The 17,553-nt window shown below is 37.2% G+C and overlaps 1 protein-coding gene across 2 annotated transcripts in view; it reads left to right on the top strand.

The window, feature by feature from the left end:
* Positions 1 to 17,553, top strand: part of STK38L (serine/threonine kinase 38 like) — a 79,570-nt gene that overhangs the window by 42,169 nt on the left and 19,848 nt on the right. The window contains exons 1-3 of one of the 2 annotated variants that reach the window (XM_054238244.2): positions 8,182 to 8,329; positions 11,068 to 11,115; positions 12,327 to 12,378. In XM_054238244.2, the coding sequence (XP_054094219.1) occupies positions 12,349 to 12,378 (30 nt within the window). In that variant the 5' untranslated portion in view covers positions 8,182 to 8,329; positions 11,068 to 11,115; positions 12,327 to 12,348. Of the gene's footprint in view, positions 1 to 8,181; positions 8,330 to 11,067; positions 11,116 to 12,326; positions 12,379 to 17,553 lie in introns of those variants that run through there. The other variant, XM_035255999.3, reaches the window with a different exon arrangement.

Here is a 17,553-nt window from a genome sequence, read left to right as displayed (position 1 = left end):
ACAAAAACAAAAGCTATTAACAGCAGACACAGTAAAGAGATTATAAATATATTGGTGTGCGTTGCCTCATGACAATCTCTCTTTTGTGAGAGAAATGGTTCTTCCATGGAACACTTCTACCTCTAGTTCTACCCCAAGTCACTACTTATAGTAAGGCTTCTATCAAGAGTTCTTTATTTACTTTAAATATTTCTTTTTGATGCATTTTTCTCCCCTCTCCATTAAAAGCAATCTCATTTGTCAAATGAAGTAGGCTAAGATCGGAAGAGAGAGGGACTATCTATTAGAGACTAAATTTACAAACTAACTTACTATGGTAGCAGCCCATAGCAGTAGGGATGAGCAGGAAGATTGAGCAGGGAAGGGAAGAAAATTAATAATTTTTAAGCATTAACATGAGCCAGGAGGTAATTTTAAAAAATTTTTCATGTATTTATTGATTTATCAAACCCATGACTTATCTCAGTCCTTTTACAAATGCTAACTTAGAATTCTCTTAAGTCTTATATTAACATAATAAGCATGCACACAAGTTGGTGGTTATTATATTTATTTAACAAGAAACTTGACACATAGAAAGTTTAAAGTTTAATTTGCCTAAAGTCACACAGTTAGTGAATGGCTGGGCCAAAATTCAGATCCAGGCAATCTGGCATTTCATCTTGTGCTCTGCCACCATCAAAGCATCATATCAACCCTATAAGGTTGGCATTTATGATCTCCATTTTAGAAATGTGGATCCTGACTCAGATTAAATAACTCAGACAGGATCAGCCTTAAACTAACTTTCTTTCTCCATCAAGTTAGCTTTTCTTATACTTTCTGACCTTATTGATGGTAGCATCATTTACCCAGTCACCCAAATCTGAAACTTAGAAATAATTAGAGATTTCAGTCTTTCTAGTTGACTGAGGCTTCTTTTCATCACTTCTGCTACTATCTTAATAAGGCCCTCACTGTTCTGTAATCTCAAATGTACCATAAAGTAAGCAGGTGGGTAATAAAATGAGTGAAGGAGTCTGGGATTGCGAGAGTGGTGGTCAGGTGGAATGTGGTATTTATTATAAGGGGCCGGCTGTGGCTCTGCTCCAGCTGTCTGTGTGCAGGCAGGAACAAGAGCTCATTGTGACCAGATGAGACGTTTCAGGAGGAACCAGAAATCTGGATTTTCATGTGAAACCTTCTACTTTCTAAATTGTAGCACAAACCAAAAACAGAGTAAGTCCACAGGCTACCGGGTTGTAAGCCTTGACTATTTGTTATTGAGGCCTCCTGAGCAGATTTACTTCCTCTAGTCTAATCTGTACTTCCAGCCTTTTGGCCATCCCCACCACCCCCGTACCAGCATAATCTATCCAAAGTTCAAATCAGGCAGATTTGAGGGCTGGTTAGGAGAATTAAATGCTTCTAAGAATGTAATATTCTTAGAAGAATTCTTGGTACTTGGGTAAACACTCAATAAATGTTCTGTAATTGCTGTTAGGTTTTCACTAAATTAAAAAGCCTTGAGTGATTCATGCTCACGATAATTTTTTTAACATGACAAAAAAGGTCTTTATTTCTACATTCATCTTCTGCCATGCAGTCAAAAATGCTCAGTCTATCTGTGTGCTTAAGTGTGTCAGTGTATTTCATGCCTTACAGCTAGCTCTTCCTTCTCTGTGAGTTCATCCGACTGGTGAACGCCTACTACAGCCCCTTCCTCCCCTCCAAGATTCAGTTCAGGCATCACCTCTTCTATTAAATCTTTGATTACCCTTCCTTTTGAAGAGCTGATTTCTCCCTACTTTGTGTTTTCATAATATCATGAACTCCCTAAGGGCCGGGACTGTGTTTTATCAGTCTTCTCAGCACTTCATACAGTCAACATAGTATGTATCTGCATTAAGTGTTGCTTGAAAATAATACAATTAGTAAAAGTTAATGCTGGGATTTGAATCTTCACCTGACTATGAATTTCTTGCTTTTTAGACTGTGCCTCACAAAGGAAAGACGCTGTGGCTGCCTTTTCATTAGGGATCCAGTTTATACTGTGTCCAATCTGAGGACTAGGGCAGTGTGATTGCAACTAGAGAATTGACTTTAGGGGAATTTTTATACTACAAGGCAATATAGTAGCATTAAGGGCACTCCTTCCTCTGAAATGTAGTATGTGAAAACTAAGGTGAAACCACCAGTTAAATAATTTGTTTTACAGCCAGGTAAAGCTGTTCTATTTTCTTCCTTTAGAAGTTTGATGGTAAATGGTTGGAGATATCACATCTATTTATAAATGGCCTGAGTGCCAGATTTGTTATCTCCTTTCCCCAGGCTTGATAAAGCAAAGAATGTTGGACTTAACTATTGGTAGTGTCTCCATTAATGAATAGAGCAGTCTGGAGAAAACACACGTGAACAGGAAATTCAAGGGCACCTTGTGTTGTTTTTATCAGTCCAGGAATTCTAGACTTGCAAATTGTATCCTGTTCTTTTTCTGGCCAAAGAAAGGGCTTTAATAAAAGAAAAAGAACAGTGTTAAATCCATTAAAGGAATAAATTTGCAATACAGTAAGTGCCAGTCATCTAGACCATTCTTTGTAATAATTTGATCACTTCTTAGTTTTGTATAATTAAAAATTTTTAAAGTCTGTTTGTGTCTGGTAAAAAGGAAATAAATTTTTATTGTTTTTAAAGCCAGTCTCTACAAAGATACTGTATAATCATGCATAGGGTGGGATTTTTGTTTTTTTCTGCAAATGTATTTCTGAAGGTTAATAGAATACCAAATGATTCTGTATTTCTTAATCCAAATGAAATTATTATATATGAAACACACATATAATTTAAAATCCATTACTTTAGAGTTGAGTTACCATCACTTACAGAATGCCTACTGTGTGCCCAGCACTTTGCCAGGTACTGTGATGCTTTCATTACAAAGATAAATAGAAGAGATTTTGCTTTTACTTGGTTTTTATACAAGGCATACGTGTCTGTGTAACTACAATGGAAAGAACATCATAATCATGACTAAATTATATGTGTCTCAAAGTAGTATTTCATTACTTATCATCCACTTCTGATTTTGGAGTAAAACTCATTACACTTTCTTATGATAGCAGAAACTTCATCTTCTGTTTATCTTCTTTTATGAAGACCGCAGGTTCATAAATATTTATCTAAAATGACCTCATATGTATTTTTATATTGTTGGGTTTTTGTTTTTTTAGCCTGGGTCTCGCTCTGTTACCCAGGCTAGAGTGTAGTGGCTATGCATAGGTGCCACCATAGTGTGCCACAGCCTTAAACTCCTGGGCCCAGATGACCCTTCTGTCTCAACATCCCGAGTAGCTGGGGCTATAGACATGTGCCACTGTTTCTATACTGTTAATGCAGACAATTTCGTTATTTGGGATTATTTTGAATTCCCTAGCACTTCTTTATGTTTCACAAAAATTTCCTCAAAAGTTTTGCTCAATAATGTTCCTCAGAAGTTCCACCTCTGGCCCCCAATTTGGCTTCATTCTTGGAAGTCCTGGTCAGTAGCACACCATCTCCTACAGCCACTCTCCAGTGGGCCTAGGCACCCTAGGCAAGATAGCCATCAGCCTTGTGTTTTTCAGATTCTGCCTCATCCTGATGTCATTAAACATTTAAATTGAATAACAGTTCTCTTTGTTTTGATGCCATGCTTGCCAAGCAATCTTCTGAACCTAATTTTTTGTCACTCAGTTTCTTACTGTGTAAATCAATACGTTGCCATTCTATCCTGTATATTTGTCTTCTGTGAACTTTGTTAGGATAAAGTGGATTTCAGAATTTGATTGCCCTGAGACAGTGGCAGCAGAGGGCCAGATCTTGCAGCTTGGCAGACCAGGCAGGGCAGCCTGCCTGACAAGTCCCCTTGGCAGACAGTCAGCTCCCTCCAAGACCACATATGACTTTCTCTCCAGCTTCTGCAAGCATAACTATGAACAACATAACTCTGTGAGTGATGCGTTATTTTTTGTGCTTTTTTCAAGAGGTACTATAAAAGTTTATTTTTTGTTTTTCACCACTCACTTTTTGAAAGAAATACATAAGGCCTTGGACAACTAGAGTTGGGTCTTGATTTTTTTGTAAAGGCAAATCTGTAAAGAGGCAAACCACTTTATAAATTCTTATTGGCTATAGATCTTCCAGACATTTTCTCTGTTCACTAGTATCTGTTTGCTAGAACAAATAGAAGGCAAGTCAGAAATCATTCTACAATTGTAGGGTGTTGCTCTTTGTTGGAACTTTTAAGGTTCCTTCACCTCAAATGTTTGTTGAAAAAGTAACAGGCAGTTGTTTACCAAAAAGCATTGGAAGAGAAGTATCTATGAACTTCAATTTTATATGCTTAGGGGAGGTTCACTATAATACTACTACAAATTGTATACCTATCCTCTTTTGGAGGGTTTAGAATGCATGTTAGCATATTAAAGATGCTGGGAAGGCCGGCCAAGGTGGCTCATGCCTGTGATCCCAGCACTTTGGGAGGCCAAGGCAGGTGGATCACTTGAGGACAGGAGTTCGAGACCAGGCTGGCCAATTTGGTGAAACCTCATCTCTACTAAATATACAAACAATAGCGTGCACCTGTAATCTCAGCTACTGGGGAGGCTAAGGTGGGAGAATCCCTTGAACCTGGGAGGTTGAGGTTGCAGTGAGCTGAGATTGCGCCACTGCATTCCAGCCTGGGCTGCAGAACAAAACTCTGTCTCCAAAACAACAACAACAACAACAACAATAAAAACCGAAAGATGCTGGGAAGTGTTACCGTAAGAAACTTATTTAACTTTGTATAGTCTGGATTTCATCAATTTGCATAAATTCCTAAATTTCCAGTCCATTCTTCCCTTCCCACTCCAAGCCCCAATTAACAATTATTATTTGATTTGAGAGATGTTTTCTGTGTACCGTCCCTGTTTCACTTTTCCTTCTTTGACCTTTTTTTTTTTTTTTTAAGTTAGAGACAGGTTCTTGCTCCATTGCCCAGGCTGCAGTGCAGTGGTACAATCACAGCTCACTGTAACCTTGAATAAAGGTTCAAGAAATTCTGCCTCAGCCTCCAGAGTAGCTGTGACTACAGGTGTGCACCACCACACCCAGCTAATTTTTTTTTAAGAGACGAGATCTCAGGCTAGTCCCAGATTCTTGACCTCAAGTGATCTTGGCCTTACAAAGTGCTGGGATTAGAGGCATGAGCCACTGTGCCTGGCATTCTTTGACCTTTCTGCATCTGATCCCGAAACACAGAACATGAGGCCAATGATGCTGAAATTTCCAAAAATGGTTTGGCAGGATTGTCTTAGATAGCAATCCAGTAAGAGCAGCTTAATTTTTTTTTTTTTTTTCCACACTGAGTCTCACTCTGTCGCCCAGGCTGGAGTGCAGTGGTGCAATCTTGGCTCACTGCAACCTCCGCCTCCTGGGTTCAGGTGATTCTTCTGCCTCAGCCTCCTGAGTAGCTGGGACTACAGGTGCGTGCCACCACACCTGGCTAATTTTTTTGTATTTTTTTAGTAGAGACGGGGTTTCACCATGTTGGCCAAGCTGGTCAACCTCATGATTCGCCTGCCTTGGCCTCCCAAAGTGCTGGGATTACAGGCATGAGTCACCACACCCAGCCAGCTAAATTCTTAAAAATTACTTGGCCATGATAATTCTTGAGTTTATTTTTCATTACTTATTGTTTTAAAAATAATACTCATTATAAGTAAAGATTTATCACAATAAAAAGATTAAACTAGGTACCTAGAATAGTATCTTACATTTGTATATGCCATTGTGGCCTTCCTGTGTGTTATCTCAAATGGCCTTAGACTAGGTCTGTGAACCAGGCAGAGCAAATATTATAAGCCCTGTTTTGGGAGAAGTGACTTAAGGATGTTCTGGTGATTTGAATAAGACCATATGATCAGTTAGCAGCAAGGCTGGGATTAGATCTTTTCATTTCTAACTTCTACCTTCTGTAATTTCTTTTTCTACTGTTGCTTATTAGCCATTCTTTATAGAGTACTTTACTGTTGGCTCATTCTTTCAACTACTCCTGCAGCGCCCCCCCATCAATAGATTGTCTCATTCATTCATTCATTCATTCATGCCTACTCTGTGTCAGAGACAGTACTGTTGTGGGGAGTTTTGAAAAATGAATCTGAAAGAGTTCTTGCCTGGAGGCATTCCTGATTTGGTGGAATAACTGTTAGAGTTAGGGTTGAATTTTTCTTAGAAGTGATAAGCACCAGTGCCAAACTACCAATGTTGGAGAACATGCACAAAAAAATGAGAAATGTGATGCCTCTTCCGATAGAGCATGTTAGAGAAGTCACCACAGTAAGACTTCAGCTAAACTGGGCTATAAAGCATCAGCAGGATTCCTGCAGAGAGAGTCGTGGATAGGTCAGGGATAGGTCATGCAAAAGATTGGAGGCCTGAAAGAGCCAGGTATGTTGGGAAAAGAATGAGTGGTGAGGAAGAACAGCAGATAATGATAGAAAGGATAGCAAGTTGGAGTCCTAACTCCTCATCACACTAGCTATGTGACCGTTCAAACTTCACTTCCCTACTTTGCAGGGCTGTTGTGAGGATGAAATGCAGTCATGCATGGCAGGTGCCTCTATCGTATATTCTCAGGAGAGAAAAAGGGGGACATCAGTGAGTAAAATATCAAAGTTCCTGATATTTACACACATTCAATGTATGTGAGTTGTTCTTATTTATTATGTTTAGCTAATTTAGCTCATAGTAGGCAATGAGGAGCCATGAATGATTCTAAACAAGTGACCTGATCAGCTTCTCATTATGAAAACATTTAAAGCAGTCAGCAGAGGAACAGATTTATAATGCCAAAACAGTAGATTCCTTTTTAGACATAATTATTCTGAGGCTCAAGCAGTACACTGAGGTATAAACCCCCAACAGGACAACAGTAGAACTGGGAGTTTGCCATAGATAATTGTTTGCTTCCAACCTATACTTGTCTTGCTTGACATCTTTTGGTTCCTTCCATCAGCCCTGGAATCTAGTCCAGTTCAGATCCACATATAGGGCTCTGTATCTTCATGTAATTAAACAAGATGGATATTGGGACATAAATGGCAAGATTGGGTGAATGATTTTCAACTAAGAATGCCTTGGATGGTCACTGTTGGCAAGCTCGATCTTCTTTGGAGTGGTCTATTATGATTTTCATCTAGATGAGCAAAGCCTCTTTAATGTATGAACTGTTCTAATCTTTTTGTCCAGAAGTGCTGTGGTAGGCAAGTCTCTTAGGGTCAGTGCCCACCTGCCACAGCCACCAGAGTTCAGTCTTCCCCACTTTGAAGCAGACATTTTGCTACACTCCTTATCTAATAGTCCAGATTATCTTCTTTGAACCAGTACTTTGGGTGGCCCAGTAATCTCTAAAAGTTGGCACTGGAATGCCTTTAAGCAGACATATATCATCTAGTTAAGGCCACAAAGCTTCCCTCTTGTTACCTGGCTTCATTCATACATTTCCATTTCCTTCTTGGTTCCTATAGGCATTTGAGTTTCATTTGAAAATGAAATGGGCTGCACAGTCTGGAGAAGTCTACTATACCTTGTTATAGCACTTTTTGGAATAACCCAGAATTCAAAATGAAATGGGGCAGCTATGGCCCTATCCAAAGAGTCCTGCTTCTAAAAGTAGTTACCCCATATAGTATATGTAAAAATTGCATTAGACTGGTATTTATATGCATATTTGATACATTTCATGTTTCATAGAATTCATAAGGCAGAAGCTACTTAACTAAACTACATTAACTCTTGGACTGGCATTTATCAGGGATATAACTATTAGTACTGTCTTACAGATTTTATTTAGTAATGAAACAACAAAGTAGATGGAACTTTTCTTGTTTTGAATGCTTATTGAATGTGACACAGTGTATATGAATGTGTCTATATTATGTATGGATGCCACTGGTTCTTCTTTGCTGTCATTCACTCCTGGTTTTGTCATCACAATATGAATTTCTCTTGCTTTGGAAATAGTGCTTTTTCTTTCTCCACTAGCTTTGTATTATTTATAATGTGAAATATTTGGATGTGTTAACAGGGTAGGATTTTTCTTAGTTAAAATTAAACATTTTCAGAGTTTGTTATAAAAGATAGGTTTTTTTCCTACTGAATAATTTGTTTCCTTTGTTGTTTCAGTTTCCGTTGCTATGGCAATGACGGCAGGGACTACAACAACCTTTCCTATGAGCAACCATACCCGGGAAAGAGTGACTGTAGCCAAGCTCACATTGGAGAATTTTTATAGCAACCTAATTTTACAGCATGAAGAGAGAGAAACCAGGTATAGTAACGGCTAATGAAAACTTTTTTTTAGTTAATTAAGCTGTTGTGCTGTGAGTGGAGTATAAGCTTGTTTTCCATGAATAATATGAATATTATGGGTCCCTTCATGCTGTTTATAAGTTTCTTGTACTATCAGTGCACATAGACACTTGTTTTATTTTCACAGAGTGAGGTACTCTGTGAGGCACTTGGGGCACTGAGGTGTCCCAAGTCTTGTGCATCCATATACTTATATCACATGTCAAGTATGTTTTAAACCTTTTCCAAACATGAAATTATATGTCTGTATATTTTCTTTTAAAGGGATGCCTGGCTGGGTGTGGTGGCTCATGCCTGTAATCCCAGCACATTGGGAGGCTGAGGCAGGCAGATCACCCTAGGTCAGGAGTTCAAGACCAGCTTGGCCAACATGGTAAAACCCTGTCTCTAGTAAAAATACAAAAAATTAGCTGGGTGTGGTGGTGGGTGCCTGTAAACACAGCAACTCAGGAGGCTGAGGCAGGAAAATCACTTGAAGGTTGCAGTGAGCCAAGACCACACCACTGCACTCCAGCCTGGGCAACAGAGTGAGACTCCATCTAAAAAAAAATGGGGGGGAATGCTTTATGAATGACTTTAATCCAAAAAACATTTACAGTGGTGTGTGCACATCAGTGGGAATAGAAGAATAAAAAAAGAATGGCATGTTATTTTGCCTTTAGAAAACTTACAGTAAGAAAACTTATAAGATTACATGAAAGAGTAAAGATAATATCATTAAAAATAAGAACAAGGAAGGGAGAATGTGCTTTTGACTAAGGCAATTGGGAAAGCTTCATAAATAGTGGTGCATTTAAACTGGGCGCTAAAGGAAGAATATTATTTATACATGCATAAAAGGGAGGAGAAGGAGGCAAAAGAGCAGGAGGAAGGATATTAGAGACAGAGGAAATCACCAGGTCAGGTAGTGTCCAATTTGGGTCAAGCACAATATGTGCCACATTTCAACATCCTGGGAGCTTTGGATGCTTTGTTAATGTAGCTCTTTTCATGGTGGTGGAGAGCCTTGGATGTTTTTGAGCAGAAGAATCAAATGATCACAAGTGTTCCTCTGGAAGATAACTTTGTTTGTGATACAGAGAATGGTTTGGGGTCCGAGTGGGGAATTAGAAACAGGAAGGACTTGTGATGTAGTCCAGGTAAATGAAAAGGAGGCCTGAATAAGATTGTGACAATGACAACAGAGAACTGACAAGTGAGAAAGACTGACAAAATGTGGCTACTAGCCAAATATGAAATGTGAGGGAAACAAGTCAATGTTGCCCCTGAAATGTCGTGCCTGGGCAAACTAAGAGTGGTACAGTCTAAATGAAATAGAGAGGAAGAGTCTAATTTAATTTTGGACTGGTTTAACAGCAGATTAGATATAGGTATGGTGAGAATTAGTTTAATAGCAGATTAGATACAGGTAGGGTGAGAATTACTTATTCTGAAAATAAGTAATTATTCAGAAATCAACTCAGAATAGGAAAATGTGAAAGAGAGTTGAGAAACATGGAGAATCATGAGAAGAGCTAACCTATCTACAAAGGTTCTGAAAGGGAAGAGAAGAATGAAAATGGAGCAGAGGCAAACAAACAAACAAAAAAGAGCACCAGCAGAAATTCCAAAAGGTTCCATTTAGGCAGAAGGAAAGTGATCACCGTCAGAAGATCTAAATGGTAAGCAGGTGGATAAATCTCAACAAAAATTCTAAAAAGCAACAGAAATAATAGTGATAATATCTTACACATTAAAGAAATTAAAGTATAATATTTTCCGACAGAAGAATACAATTCAGGAAATAAGTAATTAGAATTAACTTAATGACCTTAGTAGAAAGGGCATAGAAATTAGCTTCAGAGTTTGACAAATTATGTTGTAATTTCTAGAGTAACCATAAAATGATAAAAATAGTTTGTAACTTCCAGACTAGTAGAAGGAAAAATTTGGAACGAGGAAAAAAAAAAGTCCGTTCAAAATAATGCAAGAGAGAAAGAAAAACTGAAGTACCAAAAATGGAAAAAATGAATGAAATACCAAAATATCACAAAATAAGTTATAAATTAATCTAAATATATCAATAATTAAATGAATTATAAGGGTAATTAAAGTCTCTGGAAGTGATCAGATCATCCTGGGAAAGTGAATAAAGTAGAAGACAAGGAAGAACAAGCAGGCACTTAAAAAAGTTCATCAGAATTTAAAAGGTTCATTGTCTTTACATGCTGCAGTGTTAAAGTAATTCAGTTTGCTTTTTATTAACAAATAAAAGAAAGTAAGAATAAAATTATCTGCACTATTGAAAAAAAAAGTAGTCTCAGCTTGGTGCCACTGGAAGTCAAGTCAAACAATTAGCTCATTTTCTAAAAGCTTATGTTTTAAGAAAACATGTGATGTATTTTTAAGGCTTAACTAATTGGATAAATGCACATGCTCAATAAATTTCTAATCAGAGCAAAGCATAAGAGTATTTTAGTTAGAAAACTTTTTTAAAAATGAACAACAAAAGTCATGGACCTTCCTGTTTAGATATGGTAGAAATGGATAAAAGTTACCGTATCTCTTCCAGAATGAGGAATTATTTCAAGAAGTGTTAAGTCTTGGCAATGATTGAGGAAAGGGGCAGTGGAAATTCAACAGAAGAATAAAGTTGCTTATATGTTGATAGCTCCTCCCAGAATAATGGTCCTCTTACTCTCTGGATTCTCTCTGCAGAGGAGAAAACTGGAAATCATTCAACAAGCAGCACTGAAGTGCCTAGGGGTAGGTAATGGCAGCACAGATATGACGTTAGGAGCATATTCCCTTCTAAGGGTTGGGGCCTAGGGGAAATAATGCATAAATAAAATATAAAAATCAGTGTAATAAGCACCAAGGTAGGTACCTATGACAAGCACTGAGGGAGCATGTGGTGGAGAATATGCTCTTAGGCCTCATCTTCTCCAGTGAGGTGCTGATGTATCAACAGGCTTTAAATGTTATAAATCTTCCATAAGAAGGAAAAATAAGTGATCTTAATGATGGTTTAGGAAAAAGCTTACCTTTGGACATGTAGACATGAATAACAAATATAAAAAAATTTGTGGGAGGTTTTCAATCCTTATATCCAAATCCTGGAAACTGAAGTGTTATTCTGACACACTCCAAAACTAATTAGGAGGAGTTCTGCTAGGTTTATGTTTAGGGAAAACTAATACAATAGAAATAAAATACTAATATTCACTTGGAAATGAGTTGCAAAATGTGTTTTACAGCCATCTCTCTAGCTTTAATTACTTCATCCACACTGCCCTCACCCCAAATGCTTAGCTTAACTAACTTCAAAGATGCCATTTAAAAAAAAAATGAATAATTGAACCTGGCTGTACCTAGAAAAGCAGATGTTCTGGTAGCTAGTAGGTTTTTAAAAATATACACGTATGACTTTCCAATTTTCAAAGAATTTTAATACAATAAAATATACACAATTGTACTGAACATTTTTCCTTAATAAATGAAGGAAAACTGAGCTTAAAGTTTAAGTGAGGGACTTAGCCAAGATCATTTAGCTAATAAGTGTTAGAACCAGGGATATCTACCTTAAACTTTTTTACTTTTAGTCATTATAGTCATCTTTTTATATTTCTAATATAAACATTGAGAAATATTAATGATTTTGGTGCATTAAACATTAGATAGCAGTGTTTTCCATATTAGAACATCAGTTATTGCCAACAGTTCATTTAGGTAGGAGAGTGAAGTAAGCTTTAGAAGTAAATTTTTCATTTGGCCAGTATGAGAAAGCAAAATCTGGGTTTGTTTTTTGAGAAGGAAAACTATTTTTAGTGATTATCTTGGTCCAACTTGAAAGTTTTTTTTTTTTTTTAATAGCATAGCAGACTGAAGTGGTTAACTTGAATAAATAAATGTGTATTTCTTAAGTAGCAATAGTTAGGAATGTATTTAAATTTTAAATTATTTTTTCCTTTGAAAAGGCAGAAGAAGTTAGAAGTGGCCATGGAAGAAGAAGGATTAGCAGATGAAGAGGTAATGTAATTAATTACCTATAATTCCTTTACAAAAGCATCCCCAGTGACTTTTTCATTCATTTGACATCAGGTATTTTATAACTTAAATAATGTGGATTTTATCATTTGAATATGGGCTTCTTACTTTGTTGCTGTCATGGATACCTTTTATGGATATCTTTAGAAGGAAGCAGTTTTTTCTTTGTTTGTTTGTTTTGTTGTTTTTTAAATTCCAAGAACACATATTTAGAGAACATTACCTGCTGTATTTTAGGTGTGTAGAACGAGAAAGGTAGGCTCCAGGAGGAATAAACTAATTGTTAACTCTTCTAAATTTTTTTCTAAATATTCTTTTAAAGCCATCTACTTCTCTAGTCCAGTGCTATTACCCGAGTTTAAACTACCATATATTTTAACCTGAAGAATAACTGTCCCCAGCTGGTCTCCCCTTTTCCCACACCCAGTTTTTCTGCAGACTGCTAGAGTAATCAGTCTAAAAATAGATTTGATCACGTCACTCTTTTGCTTAATAATCCTTCCCTGGCTCCCTTATCTTGGGATGTGGGCAAGCTCTTTAACGTTGGTATACATGACCATTCACTAGTTGTCCTCTGCTTATCTTTCTCTAGCCTTGCCTCTTGTCACCCGTCCCCCATGCTGACCAGTATGAATTTCTTTGATTTTCCCTGTCTTGCCTGTGGACCTTTTCACATGCTCTTTCTGCTGCTTGGAACTCTTCCTTACTCCTACCCAACTCCCATTATTCTTCAAGTATCTTTATTGCGTGGTGGTGTGTGCCTGTAGTCCTAGCTACGTGGTAGGGTTGAGGCAGGAGGATCACCTGAGCCTGGGAGTTCGAGGTTGCCATGAACTATGATCATGTCACTTCACTCCAGCCTGGGCAAAGAAGCAGCTTTAGGCCTCATGTCAGGCATCACTACCACTGGGAAATCTTCCTTAACCTCTCAAGGTACTTCTGCATTCTACTGTTCCTGTCCCCATAGGAGCCTTAAAATAGAGTCTTCCCAGAGACTAGACACTATAACGTCTTGTTGAGCATTACATCTCCACAGCTGGCTGGCAGAGAGCTAGAATAAATATTTGAATAAATGAGCAATGGCGTTTACCCTCGAGGAGTTTTAGATTAGGAGAGAGAGCGTGAGTGTATGTAAAAATATGTACATATGATAGACTGTGGTGAACTTTGAAAATATACAGAAGACTTTTCCTCTGATTCAGAGGACCAGAAAAGATTTCATAGAAGTAACAATTGATTTAGATTCTGAAGAATGGGTAGTATTTACATTAGAGGTAAAAGGTGTATACAAAATAATGAATACATATAGAGAATAATGAATTTACATTTGAGCTATAAAGGATGTAATAAAAGGAAATAGGTAAGTTCGTAGCACACCACGGAAAGCTAGGTTTAGAATAGTTTAGTAAGAAAGGTATATTTTAGTACTGGGCAATAGGGAGTCACAGCCTAGGTTGATTAGTTTAACATGCTGAGTGCAGCAGCTCACACCTGTAATCCCAGCCCTTTGGGAGGCCAAGACGGGAGGATTACTTGAGCCCAGGAATTCAAGATCAGCCTGGACAATATAGTAAGACCTCGTCTCTACAAAAAATTTTAAAAATTAGCTAAGGATGGTGTCCTGTCTGTGTAGTCCCAGCTACTCAGGAGGCTCTCACGTGGGAGGATCACTTGAGCTCAGGAGACGGAGGCTGCAGTGAGCTGAGATCCTGCCATTGCACTCCAGCTTGTGTGACAGAGTAAGACTGTCTCAAAAAAAAAAAAAAGTATAATGGTTTCAGTGATGAGAAAAGAGTTTCTATATTTAAAGAGTAGACCATCAAATGATTAGTTGAAATCAAATCAATATCTTATCTTCCCTGTACAGTTCCTAGGACTGTACCTGTTCCTTATAGTTGCAATGTTTAAATCAAATACAGTATTTTGTTATTCATACAAAAGGTGGTAACTTTGTTAATCAGTTGACTCAAAGGTTTTTACATTTAAAATTATCTTATTTACATGTCATTAATATAAAATTCTTATAATTAATAACCATATACTCATATTAATATGTTGTACATCATTATTTTGATATAGAAATCTTAAACATAAGATCTTAATTTGAAATATAGGGAAGAGACTATAAAAACAGATGCCCAAGCACTAAGCGTGCGACATAAGTGGGACAAGCTGGCCAGATTGGTTTCATAGTGGCATCTTAGGTTATATATATTCTTTTGATCCGGATATACTGTTTTCATATTCAACTTACATGACTCTTTTTGCTTCCACAAAGAAATAGATTAATCTATTTTCTTTTTTAAAAGGATTTATCATTTTCCTAAATATTGATCTTCAGTTTATCTGTTGGCAAAGACATACCACTTTTCACACTGCTGTAATAAAACAAGAGTCCCAGCCTACTTGGACATATCTCCTTGGGACTGGCATCAGTGATGGGGACTGACAAATTAGGGAATCAAGGCTTATCTAAAGGGGTTTGCTACCTTTGGCCCCTGTGACCAAGGCCCTGTTTGTTCAGAGAAGCTGGAAATCTGGACTTTTTTGTGGAATCACCAATCACCTGTTTCGAAAAACAACTTGGAGTCCAAATCAAATATATCCGTAGGTTTGTTCATTAGGCCCCATGCTAGAGCCTGGATTATATAAAATTCTATAAAATAGACAAACTCAACCTTAATATAAAGGACATCACAGCTATCTTTATGTGGGGTGGGTTTTATAAAAAATAAAATAATTTCATAAAAATAAAATGAAGTTGCTAGCTGAACCCTTTTACATCTGAAAACGTTTGTATGCACTGTCTATCTTATGCAAACACTGGCCACCCTACAGATCGAGAGTTTGAGGAGCACCCATTTAAAAAGGGATGGAGAAAGGAATAAAATCATTTTCTAGTTTCATCTTACTTAAGAAAATCCCATCCAACATGGAATGTTGTTTAATGAAAAACGAAAATAAGCAAGTACAAGCTATAAAAGAGACTTGTGTGAAATGTTACACTGTCCACCGATTTTGTTGTCTTCTTTGGAGAGGAAAGGATGGGATTACCACAAGAATACTATTTGTCTTTCAAGGCTACTTAATCTATACAGGTTGTTAGTAGATACATAAACAGCTTTTTTTCTTTTTCTTTTTAACATGAATTTGCTTCAGCTACTTCTGGACTGCAACACTGATTCTAAGACTAAAATCACGGAATTGATATTTTTTTAAGTAATGTAACAATGTTATAGGTGATGCTCATTTTTATAGAATTATGTGCTCCATTCACCTGTGACTCTCTCCTTTTGCTATTAAATGGCTGTGCCCCAAATCACATAAATTGTTTCCTTGCTGCATTATACAAACTCCTAGACAATTTATGAAACTGTATAGCAAGGTCATCTTTTCCATTCAGATTAGGCAGGATTTCTGCAACTATATCCATCTGTCCTGTTTTATAATCTATAAAGGGAGAGACTCAAAATATCCTTCAAAATTCTTATACTTATTCATTTATGTAATTAAACAAAACAAAACCTCCTCACTACTTCCATAAAGAACATGATGCTATAGTGCCACCAAGTGGCCTTTTAAAAATTAGTCTTAAAATTTAAAATCAGCTACTGTTTAGAGAGATCTTTTGTTTTACTAGTAATTCATTTTTTTATTCAAAAGATATTTTTGAACACCTACTATGGGCAAAAAAGGGTATTCGTCATTGCATTTATGTAAAAAGAAGCAAAAAATAGTCTTCCCTATTGCTTTAGGTCACATTTTTTGTTTTCTTGATCATATCAATGTAGTTTTAGCTCCATGAAACATGTTTAAAAGAGAAAAATCACTGTAATTCCATAATCAGGGAAATCTGCTTTTTAAACTAGCCACTAGGTCTGGATAGTATTTAGGTGAATAGAGTAATGTTTATTATATCTTTATCGTAGTTACTTAATTTCCTGAATCACCTTTTTTTTCTTTGATATGGAGTCTCGCTCTATAGCCCAGGCTGAGTGCAGTGGCATGATCTCGACTCACTGCAACCTCTGCCTCCCAAGTTCAAGCGATTCTCCTGCCTCAGCCTCCTAAATACAAGTGCACACTACCATGCTCAGCTATTTTTGTATTTTTAGTAGAAATGGAGTTTCACCATGTTGGCCAGGATAGTCTCCATCTCCTGACTTCATGATCCACCCTCTTCAGCCTCCCAAAGTGCTGGAATTCTAGGCGTGAGCCACTGTATCAGCCTATTTATTGCCTCAGGGTTTTTTTTTGTTTTGTTTTGTTTTTGAGATGGGGTCCCATTCTGTTGCCCAGGCTGGAGTCAGTGGCGCATTTAGGCTCACTTCAACCTCCACCTCCCAGGTTCAAGTAATTCTCAATTCTCCTGCCTCAGCCACCCAAGTAGCTGGAACTACAGGTGCATGCCCCAACATCCAGCTAATTTTTGTATTTTAGTACAGATGGAGTTTCACCATATTGGATAGGCTCACTCTCAAACTCCCGACCTCGTGGTCTACCTGCCTCCCAAAGTGCTGGGATTACAGACATGAGCCACTGTGCCCTGCCTGCCCCACTTCTTACAGAAAAAGATTATCTTTCATTGTTGCTTGCTTACTTTTTCCACAGTATCATTGTAGTTTATAATCAATATCAGATGTGGGAAAAGACATTAGGCAAAGCCTGTTAATTTGTGTACTTGATTTTTATCCTTCATTACTGTCATAATTTTTACATAAAAAGTTACACGGGCTTGGTGTGTAACTTCATTTAGCTATTTGAAGACATAGTTTCTTGATTTCAACTTCTTAGATCAACTTTGTTAGAAGTATCAGAATTCCATTGCATTGATAATACAGGTTTACATATTTCTAATTAATAGTTCACCTATCCCTTTTAAAAACAGATATACACAGGAGTAGGGAGGGGCTATACCATGAGCTGCATTTAGAAGCAGTGTTTCTAAGCTGTTACTGTCATTTTGATTTGTTTCTCTCTCCTAACTGAACCACTAAAAGCTTGATAGAAGTCAGCTGAAGATGAACAGGAGTTAAATTTTTTTCACTGATACTGTTTTCCACTTAGTGTTACCTCTACTAGGAGCAATGTCAAAAACAGAATTTTGATTGGTAATGGGGAAAAATTAAGTTTAGAACAATAAAATAAATGCCTGTT

This window comes from Callithrix jacchus, chromosome 9 (genome assembly GCF_049354715.1).
Source record: "Callithrix jacchus isolate 240 chromosome 9, calJac240_pri, whole genome shotgun sequence".
NCBI lineage: Eukaryota > Metazoa > Chordata > Mammalia > Primates > Cebidae > Callithrix > Callithrix jacchus.
Note: the sequence above shows the minus strand (reverse complement) of the source record. Positions and strands in the feature narration are given on the sequence as shown.